At 40.8% G+C, this 15,825-nt stretch overlaps 1 protein-coding gene across 2 annotated transcripts in view; it reads left to right on the forward strand.

Moving 5' to 3' along the window:
• The window catches only part of BRSK2 (BR serine/threonine kinase 2), a gene marked incomplete at both ends in the record, with an annotated part of 301,569 nt that overhangs the window by 241,442 nt on the left and 44,302 nt on the right, over positions 1 to 15,825 (forward strand). For both annotated transcript variants that reach the window (XM_084208048.1, XM_084208049.1), the window contains 4 exons: positions 2,068 to 2,099; positions 7,463 to 7,627; positions 8,292 to 8,389; positions 13,425 to 13,575. In XM_084208048.1, coding sequence (XP_084064174.1) covers positions 2,068 to 2,099; positions 7,463 to 7,627; positions 8,292 to 8,389; positions 13,425 to 13,575 — 446 coding nt within the window. The remainder of the gene's footprint in view (positions 1 to 2,067; positions 2,100 to 7,462; positions 7,628 to 8,291; positions 8,390 to 13,424; positions 13,576 to 15,825) is intronic.

Raw genomic sequence — 15,825 nt, forward strand, 5'->3', positions numbered from 1 at the left:
AAATTGAAGTGCTGTTGTCTGCTTTGCCATGGCATTTCTGCATATCACAGGCACACAAGAGCACAGTGTCCCATGGAGACAAAAAACGCAGCAGGAGAAAAGCAAGCATGAAAGAGACTTGGACATTGCATAGCTGTATCATCTGCATCTTGTCTGAAATCATTAATCTCTCTAACCCTCCATGTGGTGTATGGGAAATAATCAGTAGATTTGGTTTTACCAGCACAGGAGGCACTGTTCAGCCCTTAGCAGATCCTCACAGAACTATACATCTGTTAAGGAACAATTCTAAAATCCTGCCCCATGGAAGCTGTACCAAACAGGCTCTCCTTATGTTCTGTGATTGAACCTCAGCTTGCACACAACCAGAAGGAAGAGGGCTGTGTCTCCAGGCTGCTGGGGGAACTCCCAAATCATATCTTCATCTCAACAGGAGATGGAGGTGTGTCAGGAATACTCCACCTTGCTCTTAAGAGTGCAGGGGTAGAGGACTGCCTAATGCAGGAAAATTGTGATGAAGGGGAGTTACTGTGGTGGGCTGGAAGCTGTGCCAGTCTGCCTGGGCCGCTGGATGTGTGTGCTGGGGCATTGGTGCTGCTTAGAGGACAGATATGTGAGTGCCAGCTGCACCCCTGGTTGCAGTGTTGATGCAATCTGGGGTTTAAAGGAGGCTGTTTGTTTCCCACACTTTTCCCTTCAGCCTCCTGTCATGCTTTCCTAAGCTGCGTTCCTTTGTTTCTTTGTTTTCAGGAAAAGCCCTGGCTCACTTTAAAAAATTATCTCATATATAGCCAAACTCATGTCTTACTGGTTTCCCAGACACAGAACTGTTGTTCCACAGCACAAAGGTCTCTGATTCCTTGCTCTCTGTGGCAAACACTTTGTATCTCTGAGGTTTTGTTGTTTGCCTGTTCGTATCCTTTTCTTTTCTTTTTGTTTCTTTTTCTCTCTGATTCTAATTATTGTGGAAGTGGAATGTAATACGAGCAGGACAGCTGTCACCATTCTTCCTGACCATTGTAATGTGTCTGTGATTTCCTCTCATACGAGTTTTCTTCCAGCTCTCTCCTGTCTTTCCCCTGAAAGTTGCACAAATGTGAGCCCATATGCAGTGAATATGCATTTTGTTCTGCACCTACAAAGGTGCTGCACAGTGATGAGTATAAAAAACATTGCCCACATAATAAATAATCCCTGGACATCTAAGAAAAGTTATTTTCTGCTGTGATGATTAAAACAAAACATATTTGGAAGGTTCTGCTGAAAGTATGTCATATGAACCTTCTGTTCTCTCTGCTGTTAAGGGTTTCTCTTGGAAAAATCATATTGCCGCCTTCTCCTGTGCTTGTGGGAAAAGATATCATTGTAATGTTGGTGGAATCTGCCTTCCATAGGTGGTCATGGCTACTTACAGCTTTAATCAGTCCTTCATTGCACAGTGAAATTCTCATGTGTGGAACGGAAAGAGGGAAGTAAAACAAATTTGTGGTCTCATGTTCAGGTGCAGAATTAGTAAATTGCATAGACCCTTATTCTGCTTGGTCCTTAGACTTTGATGATAAATATGAAGCCAATCTAGAATGTGTCCTGTGTCCAGGAAGATCACGCCACAGATGCACAAATTATTTTGTTAATTATCTGTTGAACCGATTTTCTTCTTTCTTCCTCTCTTTTCCTCCAAAACGAAACTAGAAGTGCAATTTAAGTATAAAGGATCAGCTATTATGCACATACAAAAAGGAGCAGTTAGATTACAGAGGGAAGGACTTGGGAAGGGAAAAGCTTGAATTTCCAAAACAGTTGCCTGTGAAGCCTTGCACTTAGCATTTGCCTGGGATTTGTTCCTGACTGATGCATTATGTCTGGAATTCAGGTGCCGTTTCCAGTGGGATGGGTATTTATTCCAGTAGCATGAGTGGCTCTTGATGCAGCATAAAGTTCCTGTTGTATGCTTATGTCCATCTCTGAAATGTTGGATGTACTTGAATAAGCCTTGAATAAGGATGACTTGTAGAGCTGCCTTTTCTATTTTACAGCGCTAATTCCTTGTTTTCTTTTCCTTTACAGCTAGAACATATTCAGAAACACATATGGTATATGTAAGTAACTTTTTTTAAATTTTTTGCATACATTCATTGTTGATTCTGGTACTCTAGTGTTCTGAGAAGAGACCACTAGAAGGGTGAGACTGGAGTTTGAAAGCAGGTTTCACATACGTGAGAAAAAGAGGCAGAAAACAGAAAAACATCTAATTTTTTATTTTTCTACCCTTTGCTACTCATATAATTACATTTACATGTACCAGCTCAGGAATGTTTTTTGTACAATGGCTAACTGTTTGAAATAAGACATTCAGTCCAGCAACTTGCTGTGCTAAAGAGATACCTGCAGGTGATCAGCAAAAAAATACCCACCTAGCAACCATATTTAGTTTGCTATCCAAGTGCTACAGACAATCCCATGTAATACCTTCTTGACAAGAAAGCTTTCATTTGTTCCTTCTTGGCATCTTGGCTTTTCTCTGAAGTAGAAACAAAAATGATGATATTGATAAGTAAGCACCTGTGAGCAAGAGCTTCTGTCTCATAATCCCCACTCCTTTTTCATAGCAAGCTATGAGGCTTTTTCTGACCTTGTAACCTGTTGATGTGAGAGTACTTCTGTGGCTTGATTAAAAACAGCAGTCCTGACAGTGAAACAGGAGGTCTGTCAGAAAAGTACATACTTGTCTGGTGGTTTGGGTGTAAGGAAGATTGATGGCTTTTAAAAGTGACCTTGCTCTTTGTGTAGCCTTAGTAGTATTTCAAGAAGCCTAAGTAAATAAACTTTTTATACTATGATATCCTAATCAAATCAAGGAGAATACTTCACATAATAAACAAGGAAATTACACTTGGATATATTTCCCAGGGTCAGCATTTCACAGGGGAGTGATAAGGAAAGTCCTACCTTCATAATACTTGAGAAGTACTCGAGGATGATGTGAACTGATATATAAGCCTGTCACCATGAAAACAACCCACTTTTTCTTTATTTGTTTTGTTTTCTCTAATTCTGTCCTATGGGCCATGTTCACCTCTGGATTTATATGACTTCAGTAGGACCTGAGGGGGCTCAATATTTTGTTGAATAGCTAAGAAAGAAATTGGAACTGAGAAAAAACCTAGTTTACCTGAAATAGTGGCAGCACTCTGCCCATGGCTTTTCCATGCTCTCTTCAGTTACCAGACATGGCACCTTTTTAAACCAAAGAAGTACTGGAGGTTTCCTACACATACTTTCCTACACATACTTTTTTTTTTTTTTTAAACTCTCATGGTAAATGTACAACAAATGGAGTGAGGAAATCTCTAATTGTAATCTCTAAAATCCCTACAATAAGGTCTTGCTAGCAATTGCAGAAGTAAATGCTGTTTACATCAGATTGGATAGATAATTCCCCTCTTTTTCTTCACGGAGTGAAATCAGCTGACACTCTCCAGGCTTTTATCAGAACTGGAATAGGTAATAAAAGGAAAAGTCATTGATCATGTATATTGTTATTTTTATCCTCCTCAACATTTTTGCCTGGAACTTTTCACTTGTTGAAGGACTGTTGTCCCAGGCTCACATACGCAATTGTGCAGGTGTGCATTACTTTAGTCTATATTTAGAATTTGAAGATTTTTTTTCCCTTTGGAGACATAAACATTTGAAGACTTTCATGTACTTCTCAATGAAGGTCAGACTCTCTGATAATTGACACAGTAAACTCCATCTGAGGTTGTTTTCAGAAGTAGAAACTGAGTTTTGCAAAAGCAAGTCTCCTCTGGACTCCCAGGGTAGTCAGTGCAGAAAGGCTCTTCAGATTGCCTAAAAAGAAGCTTCTGCTCAAAATAGCTTTTTTAATGAGTCTCTTTCTCATTTTCTGTACTGGCCATGGGTTGACCTCAGGAGGTTAACATCCTGTGGCTAATTTTAGTCAGTGAATAACCTTGCCGCCTCCAAAACTCAACTGCTTTCATCTGGTAATGTTTCACAACCTCTTTGCATTTATTTCGCCTGGAAATACTTATGCTGACAGAGAAGATGGGGTTGTAGTGTTTTATCCTATGGCTGTTTTGCTCACCTCTTAATTTTTTTTCTTTATTTTATCTACTATTCTATGTAAAATCTTCATCCTTTGTCATCTATAGGTTACTCACCTGAAAGTTGTACTCAGAACATTGAAGTGGTTTCACTTAATTCTTCAAATAAATATTGAGGCTACTATAAAACTGAAGAAAAGATTTAATTGCAGATGTAGGCAGGCAGAGAAAGAGGTCTTGAAAGTTGAAATCATGATTCACAAGCCTAAAAAAGGAAGAAAGGAACCTAAGTGAAACCTTTCGTCAGCAACCTCCAGTCCTTGCTCTCCCACCCAAATTAATTCAGTGAGGTTTCTCAAGCCTTTTTAATTGAAATCATTTATATTTGCCTCAAATGCAGGTTATCATAAACCAGAAAATATACAGCAGTTATTTTCACATTTTTTAATGAACTAAGAGGGTACATCAAATTACCTATTATGGTAAATACCCCCTCCTGTAACATTGAGTTACTGCCTTAAGTGTGAAGGTACCAACTTGCTAAATCAAGAAAAAGAATAAATGTACTGGTTCTGCTTTGCTTTGCACTGATGCAAATGGGCATCTCGGTGAAATTCATGAGAGAATTTCACGGAGAGACTGAAAATGTCCACCTTGATCAGGAATCACAGCCATTGTATCCACCAATTCTCACAAAAGAGGGTGGGTTTTAAAGCAGCAATTACATTCATGTAGGCCTTTAAAAAAATATATGTGATTTGCAGTAGTCACTGTGTGACATTGTTTGATGTCTGTGTGGGCTGCAATGCAACAAATTTGTCACTCTGCTAGACTGAGAATGGAACAGGCATTGCAGTCATGCCAATCACAGCCCAGACCCGGTGATTTTCGTTTCCTGAAGCTCTGAATTGCACTGCCAAATGACAAGACACCTCTTTGCAGATTTTACTTGTACCTGATGAGGAGGTGTGAAAATTCCTGACTGTGTCTGAGGCTGACCAGGTGCAGGGCATAAGGAAATGCCACCCTGGAGTGCAGGGAGGATGGCAAGCTGTGCTCTCTAGAAATGGCTCCTGTGCTGATTGATACTAAAGAAAATTGTAGGCTCGATTCAGACAAGGGCAGCTAGTGGGAAACCCAGGTTTCCTGGAAATTTTCAAAAATAATTCTTTTAATCTCTTTTAATTACCTTAAGGACATCTGCTTGTAACATGAATGATTAATTAAGTCAATACTTTTCAGAAGTGAACTGTAGATCATTAAAAGGCAAAAACACTCAGCTGCTGTTCAAAGGTCTAGCCTGCAAGAATTTATCTTAATGACAAGGTCATCACTGGATTTAATAGTGCAAGGTTATGAACTAATCATTGCTTATTACCTTCTGAAAGCTAGATCTTGACTCTAAGAGGTAGCAGTAGTGACCTCTTAGAAGGAGTAAGATGTTTCTTTAGTTGAACAAGGATTTTTAAGTTTAGCCCTTAGATTCAGGACCATGGTGGCATTGCAGAAGATACAGATGCTTCTGCGAGACTCAAAGGGGGCATCAAAAGCTCTGTTTTAGGGGTTTGACACACAAGAACAAATCCCAAGGAGCAGATTCTATGTCCTCTGTGTTTACTTACAGTGCCCTAAATTGAGTAAAACTGAACAGGGTGTGTATTAGTGCTCCTTGTAAGAGAAGTGGGATCTGACCTGTGTTGTTATGACCCATGTAATGAACACCAGAGTCTGACTCCCTGCCATCCATGACATTTTCACTGCTTCAGAAGAAGATAAAATGAACATTTCTGAGGAGTCTTTTTGCAAGGGATGTCCCACAAACAGCAGATGCCTGCCTCACAACTGCATTTCAACTTGCTTAAAAATGAATTGCAGGTAGTACTCAGCAATCTCCTATGATTGTCCCAGCATGTGACTGTCTTGTTCTCGATACATTGACTTAGTATTACCTTCTTACCTTGGAGGAGATAATCTGCATTGGCTCTTTTTAAGGTACATTGTCTCTCTTTTTGGTACGCTGGCTGAGACCTTGGGCTCATGTATATGAACCTACCAAAGCTGATTTCTAACTTACACAAGAAAAACTAAGGACATTTGTATTGTAACTCCTTTTTCTGTGCAGATACTTGGATAGCTCACATTGAGTCAGGAACATTTTAAACTGCGAGAAAATTCACAAGTTGTGGCCACCTTATTTCTACCAGCATCAAAAAGAAGGATCTCTAGTCCAAGCACAGCGCCTGTAAACAGCAAATGGTGACAGTTGCAATATTCCTGATTCCTGTTGCCCCTGCTGGGAGCCTGGACCCAACAGTCACACCACATAAAGGAAAGGGAGGACCCCACTCACGGAGCAGGGAAACTTCAGCATCGCATGAAGCAGCCATTGAGAAATAGCAGAGGTTCAGAGTAGACAATTTCTCCAACCAAAGCACTGACACCAGCACCTCTCAAACCCACCTCTCTGAATGGAGTTTACATTAATTGCTCACTGCCTTCCAAAATAAAATCAAAGGATATTTAGGATGTCTGCAATACATATCATTAGTCAGTTAGATATACCCTGACACCTTGACCTGTTTCTTGCAGTCACGGCCTTTAATTGCAATGAATAATCAATATTTCCTGAGCCTAGTGAATGGGATGAGATAATTGTGCAGAAAGCCTGTGTTAACTATATTTGAAAGAGTAATATGTTCTACTGCTAATCGTGTGTTCTGAGGTCTGCCACTGACCTCAGGCATTGCACTTGAGCCAAAATTTTCAAATTTGCATGTCTTAAGAGGAGCAGAGATTGTCATGTTTGGGTGTGTAATTAAGCAGCATGGTTTTCCCTCAAAACCCTTTAAAGTGTGTCGAGTGGGAGCCTGAGCACTGAGGTCTCTTAATCACATTGGAAGTGTTAATGAAAGAAACTGCTGCGGTGCCGGTCATAATCAGAATTGGTGAAAAAGAGTGATGGTTAATCCAGAGCTCCTTCTTCGAAAGGGAATCATTCAGCTTGTACTTTTCAGCCTCGTAGTCTGAGGTCTGACCAGCTGATGAGACAACATCTTTGAAAACATGTAGTGTTTTATAAATTAGGATGCTGAGCAGCTGCTTCTATTACAAGGGCACTGGTAAGTGAAGTTTCTATTGCCTTGCTGGCTGAACACAGACATTTCTCATTAAAGACCCAAATCCACAACCTGCTGGTCAGTCTTAGCCTTCATGACAGTTTCTTATGAGAATAATATCTGTCTGGTTGGAAGCTCTGGTCTCTCAGTGGGAATTTAGCAAGCTGTTTCCATCTGTTGCTGCAGGCTGTGTTTCAGAGTATGGGTTCATTTGTGACTCATGTTTCTTTTCTCTCCTTTCCCTCCCCCTTTCTCTCTCTCATCTTCTTTCCTCTGCAGAGGGGGTAAGAATGAGCCAGAACCAGAGCAACCAATCCCTCGAAAGGTGCAGATTCGTTCTCTGCCTTCCTTGGAGGATATTGATCCAGACGTGTTAGATAGCATGCACTCGTTAGGCTGCTTCCGTGACCGAAATAAACTCTTACAGGACTTGTTGTCGGAAGAGTAAGCACTTGCTCAGTCTTCATATCAATTGGGTGTCCAGGGGCTGGGATGCTTATGAACCTGGGGAGAGGTAGAGAGTGCTTTAAGTGATGTCTCTCTCTCTGAGCGACTGGTAAGAACTTCTCACCCTCTGGCTGTTCAGTTGCTGGTAAGGTGTTGGGAGCAAGCACTGAGCGTTTCCATGGGTCAGAAGTTCACAGCCTGACCAGCAATGGAGCCACTGTGCTATTTCTTCCCTAGCTGCCAGGCCAGGTCACTTCATTAAAACATGAGCTGCACAGCCCACATGGGGAGGTATCATTGCTGATGTTTGTGTTGGATATGCCTTTGTTGCCAAATTTTTATTTATTTCAAACCTATGCCTAAGAGCTGGTGTATCTCCTGAGGTGTTAAGAGGGACAGGTGGTAGAAAGATCATTTAGAGGCTCAGGAGACCTGTCTGGTTGCCACTCTTGGTTTGGACTTCCTGGGGACACATAACCTTGACTGTCTGTGCCTCTGTTTTGTGTGTGGAACATGGGAATCTTACTTCCTTTCCTCACTAGGTGCTTGTTGGAGACAGCAAGGGTCTGAAAAGCTTTGTGGGTTGTGTATCTAGCTGTCATGTACATGACTTTTTTTTTTTTTTTCCAAATGCAAATGGGTTTTTTTCTTTTTTTTTCAGAGAAAACCAAGAAAAAATGATTTATTTTCTTCTGCTTGACCGGAAGGAGAGGTATCCTAGTCATGAAGATGAGGATCTTCCCCCTAGAAATGAAATAGGTACTGCAGATATGACCTCAGTCACCATGAACCTGTCTGAACTAGTTCCTCTTCACTTTTTTTTTTTTTTAATTCTGATTTTCTTTTAATTTAAAATTAAACCCTATCATTGCTGTTACCTTCCCAGTGAAATGGTATACACAGCACTGGTGAGAATCCTCAGGCTGGGGCAGACAGGTCTGTTCTGTGGTTAAACTAGAAGGCTTCATCTTTCAAGACATGCCTGTCTCACAGTGCAAAAATATCCAAGTAGGTCTTGAATGGGATCTTAAAAAATGTGCTGTGAACCCACAGGCTGGCTCTATGCAGGCAGATGAGGTTTAGCAGTATAATTTAGTGGCAGAATTTCTAATTATAAGTCTCCTTGCAGTGTTGCAGAAAGGCTGCTCATGGACTTCAGTTATTAAGAAGTTGTGTAGCTGCATCCCTCTGCAGTTATGTATGTGCACCTTCTCTTCTGTGTAACTGAATACATGCACTGCTCAAAGTATGAATCATAACTTAGCTGGTTTAGAGTACATAAATCAAACTCCCATGTTTTTAGAGTTAGAAAGATTTTAAAAAGCTTAATTCACAATAAGATTATATATCTTACAAAGCTCTTGTGATACCACTTTATTCCTATTTATTCATTGGTTTTTTAGGGTGCTGCTGATCACCACTAATCCAGACAACAGGAAAACTGCTCTCCAAGGAGCTAACTGTATAAGTGACTCTTAACATGCAGACAAGTTTAATAAAGGATTAGTCACTTCTAGCGATGATCTGAAACAGAATTTTGCATAGAAGTGTGGAGATTTTCAGATATTGGGCTTCAGCACTTTGAAGACTGGAAGCAAAGTGCCCTTTATTTTCACTGGAAAGCCTGGAATCTCACAAGCTTTCAGGGCAGTCCTGTATTGCACTGCATTTGTTAATGCTTCATTGAATTACTAACCTATCCAAGTTCCAGGCTCCAGGCCCTGTAATTTTGCAGGCAAATCTCTTTTACAGGAGATAACTCTTCTTAGTTAACACAGCAATTTTTAAACTCCTACCTGTATGGAGCTATAGAGAGCATGTTAGCAGGGATTCTGATGAAGATGGGTAGCTGCGCCAGCTCCAGGTCCTGTGGTCAAAAGCCCCTTGCTCAGTGCAGTTTGTCATCTAGCACTCTGCTAATCAGCTTTTGACTCAAACAGATTATCCTGCCATGTAAGGACAGCATCATCTTGTTTTAGAAATGCTTTTGTCATAAGAAAAGAAACAAGGTGACTCTAGACCCAGCATGTAAGTTAATATGTAGCTATGCCCTAAATGCATCGCATACCTCTTCCACATGCTAAAGTATTTTCATGGTTTGAACTGAAATATTGTGGTCCACTCTTGTATTTTTTTGTGCAAGGAGTGAAAATGCTTCCCAATAGGGAAACACTGACTGTGTCTATGTGCCTCACCCACACATTGGAGCATTATTCTTTGAGTGTTTGTATGTTGTATTTCCTCTTCCACAGGGGGTTTCCACGTCCTCTGTTCCCAGCGGTATCTCCGAGAACATGGGTCAAGGTTTAATTGGGAGCAGTCATGTGTCTGATGAATATCTCCTCATTAGCCATTAGCAATGGCCTTGCACAAACAAAGAAAAGCAGAGAACAAGTAACAGTTTAATAATAGCAGTTTGAAGAAACCATGTTCATGAAAGTTGTGCATTGTCTGAGCTCTTGCCAAAAAAAAAAAAAAAGGCATCAGAGAATATTTTGCTTTTTCCTCTTTGTTGTCATATTAAGTCTCAGAAAGGATGGATACTGGTAAAAATTTGGCCAGCTACAGGTTGCCCTTTCTTCTGGTGTCCCTTTGTCTGTTTCAGCTGTATGAAGTTTCTTCCAAGAGCTGAGAAGGGCCACTTCCACATGCAGCTCTTTTTTCTTTACTTGAAAACATGGGAATGAGAAACTTCTCAGTAAAAAGAATGAATGTCAGCTAATGTCTCCATGAGAAAAGGGATTTTGTGGGGTGAAGTTTCTTAATAAACAGAGAACAAAAGATTGAGCCGGAACAGATGTAGAAGATAGAGATGCCTCATCCAAACTGAGAAGGTGAACCTTTATTTCCCACCTTCTATGAGAAGGTAGATTTATAATTGGACCGTTACCTATATCATTCTATCTTCGTATGTAAAAATCCTTAGGAATGGCTTTGCTTTTCTGATCTGAAATAGAGGAAAATGCATCCTTAGTACTGTCACTGGACTATGGCTTGGGTTTTTTTCTCCATGTCCAGAGAGTCAAAGAAGAGAAGGGCAAATACTGGAGATTTTCCTATTTTTAATTCCTGGGCTTATGCAGAATCTTCTACATCTTCTAGCTTTTGTACGACACCACTTAAGTCATTTTGGCAGGACGGGTGTTTATATAACTAATTCTTTAGTATCTTCAGACTTGACAGTGATGGTGCCCTGTCCTTTCTTAATCAGACCTTTCTAAGAAGTATGTACAATACTTGCTACTTTCAGCCATGTGTACTGTAGGATTATAGCCAATTTTAAATAGGCGTCAAATACCTTTATTAGAAGCTCAACCACATTAATGCAAGCTTTGAATATATTTTCCATCCAACTTTTGGGAATTGTTCCTGAATTTGTAGGTGTGTTTCACCACCTGCTTTTTTTGCTTATTCTCTGTCTTTGATAACTTAAAATATAGATTAGAAATCAATTTCTTCCAGCATCTTAGGCAGCAAGGGCTGATACAAAAGAATCATTTAGCTTGTTAGCAATATCCTTCTCCTCCTCTATTTTCTGTTGATTCCCTCATGGCCCCTCTGACTAATGTCCTTCTCTCAGGTTTTCTCTTTCTGATGTCAGTACAAAAGACTGTCATTCAAGTTTTTAGCTAATTCCTCTTCAGATTTCTTCTTTGCTGTGTTCTAAAGTCCAGCTTTTAAGAAAATGGCATGTCACTTTTTTAAATGTCACTTGACTGAGTTTCCATTTCTGTTTTGAACATTTGTGGATCAAATTGACTTTTAAAATATCTGTTCATAAAATATTTTTCTAGGCTTTTCTCTTTATTGTTTAACTTCTCTTGTTTGAGCTTATTCATCCCCATTCTTTTGACATTCAACGCTTTCTTCATCTTCCTTCTTCCTTTCTTTTAAACTGTGCTATTTTACTTTCCTTTTTTATGTCTGATATCCTGCTACAAAACTTGTATCCATTTTGTGTTATATATACACTGAACATGGTTGTTATAACTATGGTGTTACTATGCTGTAGGTACACTCCAGAACCACCAGTTGTTCTGTAGCATGAATTCTTTCTCATATTATGAACTTGCTTGAAGAAGCAGGAGTTTGAAATATCTGAACCTTGTCCCAGCTTACTTTTGACCACTTACATGTATGCAGCTGAAGTCACACAGTATGAATGCTTTATTTGGTTTATCTCCCTTTGTTTTTCCTGTCAGCTTTATGCACTCTTTTTTTTCTTATCTGGAGGTCATTGCCTATACCATTTTCTACTATCTTTTTATTGCTGGTTAGAGTTTGAAATGGGGTGAGATACAACTGCACTTTTTATCTAATTAATTTTTAAGAGGAATATTACTGCTGCTAACACAAAGAATACTTGGGTTATACTGTAATGGGGTCAGTTGTTATCACTAATCCATTTGCATTGAACCATCTTAGCTTATGCTCATTGTTTCAAGGATAAGCTCTGCCTCAAAAAGGTCTTGTTCTAAAAAACATGATGTTAGAAAGAGAGAAGGAACAAGTACATGGTGGGTGTGAGGAGGGCAGGATAATAAAGAGCAGGCAGTAGAGGTAGAATTGTCAAGTGTGGTATTTCTGGTTTTGCACAGGAATCCTGGCAGAAGAAGAAGCCTTAAGGACTGGGCACTGTGAGCTTCTTTGTAACAGCAGGGGTGAAGGATGCCTTCTTTTACAAGTGGTCGCTCTCCACTAAATTTAAAAATGTGTCTATAAATAGAGGCAGGGAACTGAAATAGCCCAACTAAAGGAAAGAAAATCCTCCTGTATTTTTTTCTGCCTTTCTCCTTTATACTGTTTTGATGCCATGTGTGGTGTTTGCTATAAAACGTCTCAGCAGGTCTGTATTTGGTTCCCTGCTTCACCATGAAGGTCTGGATGATTTGGCAAGTCATCTTCTGCAATGCATTTTGGTATCTAAAGACTATTCTCAGAAAAATTTAAAGGCTCCTCAGAACCTCAGTAAATGTTTGTCAACATCTTTAGGAATGAATTGTCTTTAAATATCTCTTGTATCTCTTTTATATATCTTTTATATATTTTTAAATATCTCTTATACCTCAGTTTTCACCATGCAAAGATAAAGTAGCACTTTGATACCTCATAGAGTTGTTACACAATAAAATGCGTATAGCATTTCATTTACTATAGTAGTAAAAGCTGTATGGTGTGACTCTCATTGAAAGATTTGTCTCAGGTAGACAAGCATGTTTAATTTGTAATGCTTCTGAAAGAGGAAAAATATAAATCAGCAGGAAGAACCTGAAATCTAATCTTAAAGATGCAAAAAAAGGGGTATTCTTTCAGAGCAGAATGCAGTTCTGAATGTAGTCCTGCCCCTGTGTCACATTTAATCTGGCTGGCAGGGATGTAGAAGGCCAGCTCTAGCAACCTGGGTGCACACATAGGATCCCTAGATGGCTCATGCTCTGCCTAACGGCTTGTGCTATGGCCCATGCTGTCACCTTGTATCATCCTGTTATTACTGTTATCAGCTTTGTAAGCTAATTTCTGCAAGCCGTGGTATAGTTGTACCTCTGTTTTGCAGTGCTCATAATACCTTCAGGGCAGTGGCAGGGGCTCCTTCTCTCTGCAGGTGGATTGCAAGTTACGTCTTAATGCTTGCAAATTTGGAACAAGGGAGAGACTAAAAATGTTCACCTCCATCATGAAGAGATCTGTCTTTGTAGGGGAGGTGTGAGAGTGAAACTGTTGAGAGAGGATTTAACCCAGCTGTGTGAGGTAAGTCCCAGCTGAATTGAGCTGACAGCGTTTTCTTTCCCGACAGATCCCCCCAGGAAGCGCGTGGACTCCCCAATGCTGAACAGGCACGGGAAGCGGCGGCCGGAGAGGAAGTCCATGGAGGTTCTCAGCGTGACAGATGGGGGATCCCCAGTTCCTGCTCGCAGAGCTATTGAAATGGCACAGCATGGGCAGAGGTGGGTCAGTGCTTCACCCAGGAGCCCTGCCTGCCTGGGTCTGCTCCTCCCTTTGTGTTACACATACAAAGGAGCTGTGGGGCTTTTCTGTTCGCACCGGCACTCATTACACCTTCCAGTCACATCTGCAACATGATCTGGCAGCCAGCAGTGCTTGTGCAGAAGTCCTGCCAGGGGCTTAAGGGTTCTGTTTGCTTGCAGCTATTCCTCAGGAAGCCACCATGTCCTCTGGGCAAGACCCATCTCACCTCTTTTTAATTGCTGGGGACATGGGCATGCAGCCTGAGCTTGCAATACAGGCTGACTGGGCAATGGGAACACATGAGGGCTTTGGGAGGTCTCAGACACGTGTCCTGTCAAACAGGATAAATTACCTTCTGCTTGTTCTTCTCTGTCTCCAGAGCCTACAACAGGAATCTAGGTGACTATCTGGGATTAGGTTCCTAGCTTTTGGGCACCTGAAGTTAAATGAACACCATGCTCTATGCCATCAAAACAACTTGAATCTGAAAAGCCCTGTCCAGGCATCTTGTGGATGCCTCCAAAATGTGCTGTCAGAGCCAGAATGCATCTGAAATGGCACATAAATCACCACATGCTTGCAAAGTGACGGAATGTGTATAATTTTCCTCTTTTCTATCAAAGAAAGTGCCAGTCTTGTGGAGAAACAGCAGAGGAAAATGGTGTCTCCTCAAGGCAAGTTTTGGGAGAGTAAGTGAACTGTGGAAATTCACTTATGTGAACCATGGAAGTTGCTTCCTCAGTCCCTATGACTAGCCTAAGGGAAGCACATACATTTGGTTTCACACTTGCATTAATCAATTAATATAAAAGAAGACTTCCCATATATGAATGATGATGATGATGCTGTAACTTCTGCTTCAGTTTTGACATCATTTTTTATTTGTTCAGCTCTTAAGATCTGTTTAAAAAAAAAAGTCTGCTGTGCCCAGAAGCTCCCTTTGCTGGCTGAGAACTGGGAGAAGAAATAATTTCATAGATATTCCAGAGGCCCCTAGAATTACTGGAAACTTTTCCTGGCAATTGTTACAATTCTATCTGCAGTGGTGATTTCCAGAATCTGATAGGACTTATTTCAGACTGGATATGTGACCTTGAGACTGCCGTAAAGACTTCTTGACATGTTGTAGGTTGTAAACCTGTCTCAAATAGGTGATTTGGTGTGAGGTGTGGGTGAAGGAAGTGTTCAGGACAGGGTGTGCTCAGTGTTCCTAACTGGCCTCAAAGGAGTAAGGAAGAGCACAGCACTGACTCCTTGTTCCACCTGCAGTGTTTAGTCTGCTGCTGGGACATGAGGCTTCCAGAGCCAGGCAAAGGCAAATCACTTCTCCCCAGCCCAAGGAGTGTCCAACTGAATGGAACAATCAGGAGGAGTTAAATTGACCAGAGCGTTTTCTGAGAGCTGAAACCTTTTCTTCCAGCTCTGAACTTTGAATTTGGGTTCAGAAGCCTGAAGAGGCAAAGCTGTGTCTTGCTATTCAGAGTATTTATTTTGCTTTTAAATGTCTCACTTGATTCTGCACACAAGGAAAAAGTTGAAGTCAAAAGGTCCAGGATAAGTGCAGAGCAGAGATATATCCAGGCTACATATCAGTAAAGAAGGGCTGTGGCTTAAGGAAGAAGCAAAACCTGCAGGTACCAAAGAGATATGGGGCAATGCATACCAGAGGTCAGGAATGGACATAGAAGTGTGATTAAGGATGGAGAAAGGGATGTAATAACACCATAGTTGATGATGATGGGCATGGTAGTGCTTGTTTTCGAAGGGGTTAAAAAGAAGATGTTATTTTACCCTACGTGTGAGCTTCCATAATTCATCCCATGCACATGCAGAGATGACAGCGGCGCATTTCGTGCTGCTGGCAGCACAGTCGTTTATAACACGAACTGGCTTCATTAACAAACCCCATTGCACTGGGAGTGTCTGGGGACGATGCAGTGCTGATGGGGCACCATCTGTCAGGACACTCAGTAACAAAGTGACAAGGGCCTTCCACCAAGAATGGGGATTTTTAATGGCTAGTTGCATATTATATTCCATGAAATGACCCACTGACAGTGGATTCTACAGCAGTAGGGTTTAGATCCCCAAGGGGGATGCTTTTTTAAGATTACTTTTTTTTTAATCTCAAGAGACAGCTATTCAGTGCTTTTATCCTACAATACTAGGAAGGTATTGCCCATGTTACTAGGAAGCTTGACCATGAAATCAGGTCTCCTGTTTAGACA

Source organism: Fringilla coelebs (genome assembly GCF_963513975.1).
Source record: "Fringilla coelebs genome assembly, chromosome: 6".
NCBI classification, from domain to species: Eukaryota; Metazoa; Chordata; class Aves; order Passeriformes; family Fringillidae; genus Fringilla; species Fringilla coelebs.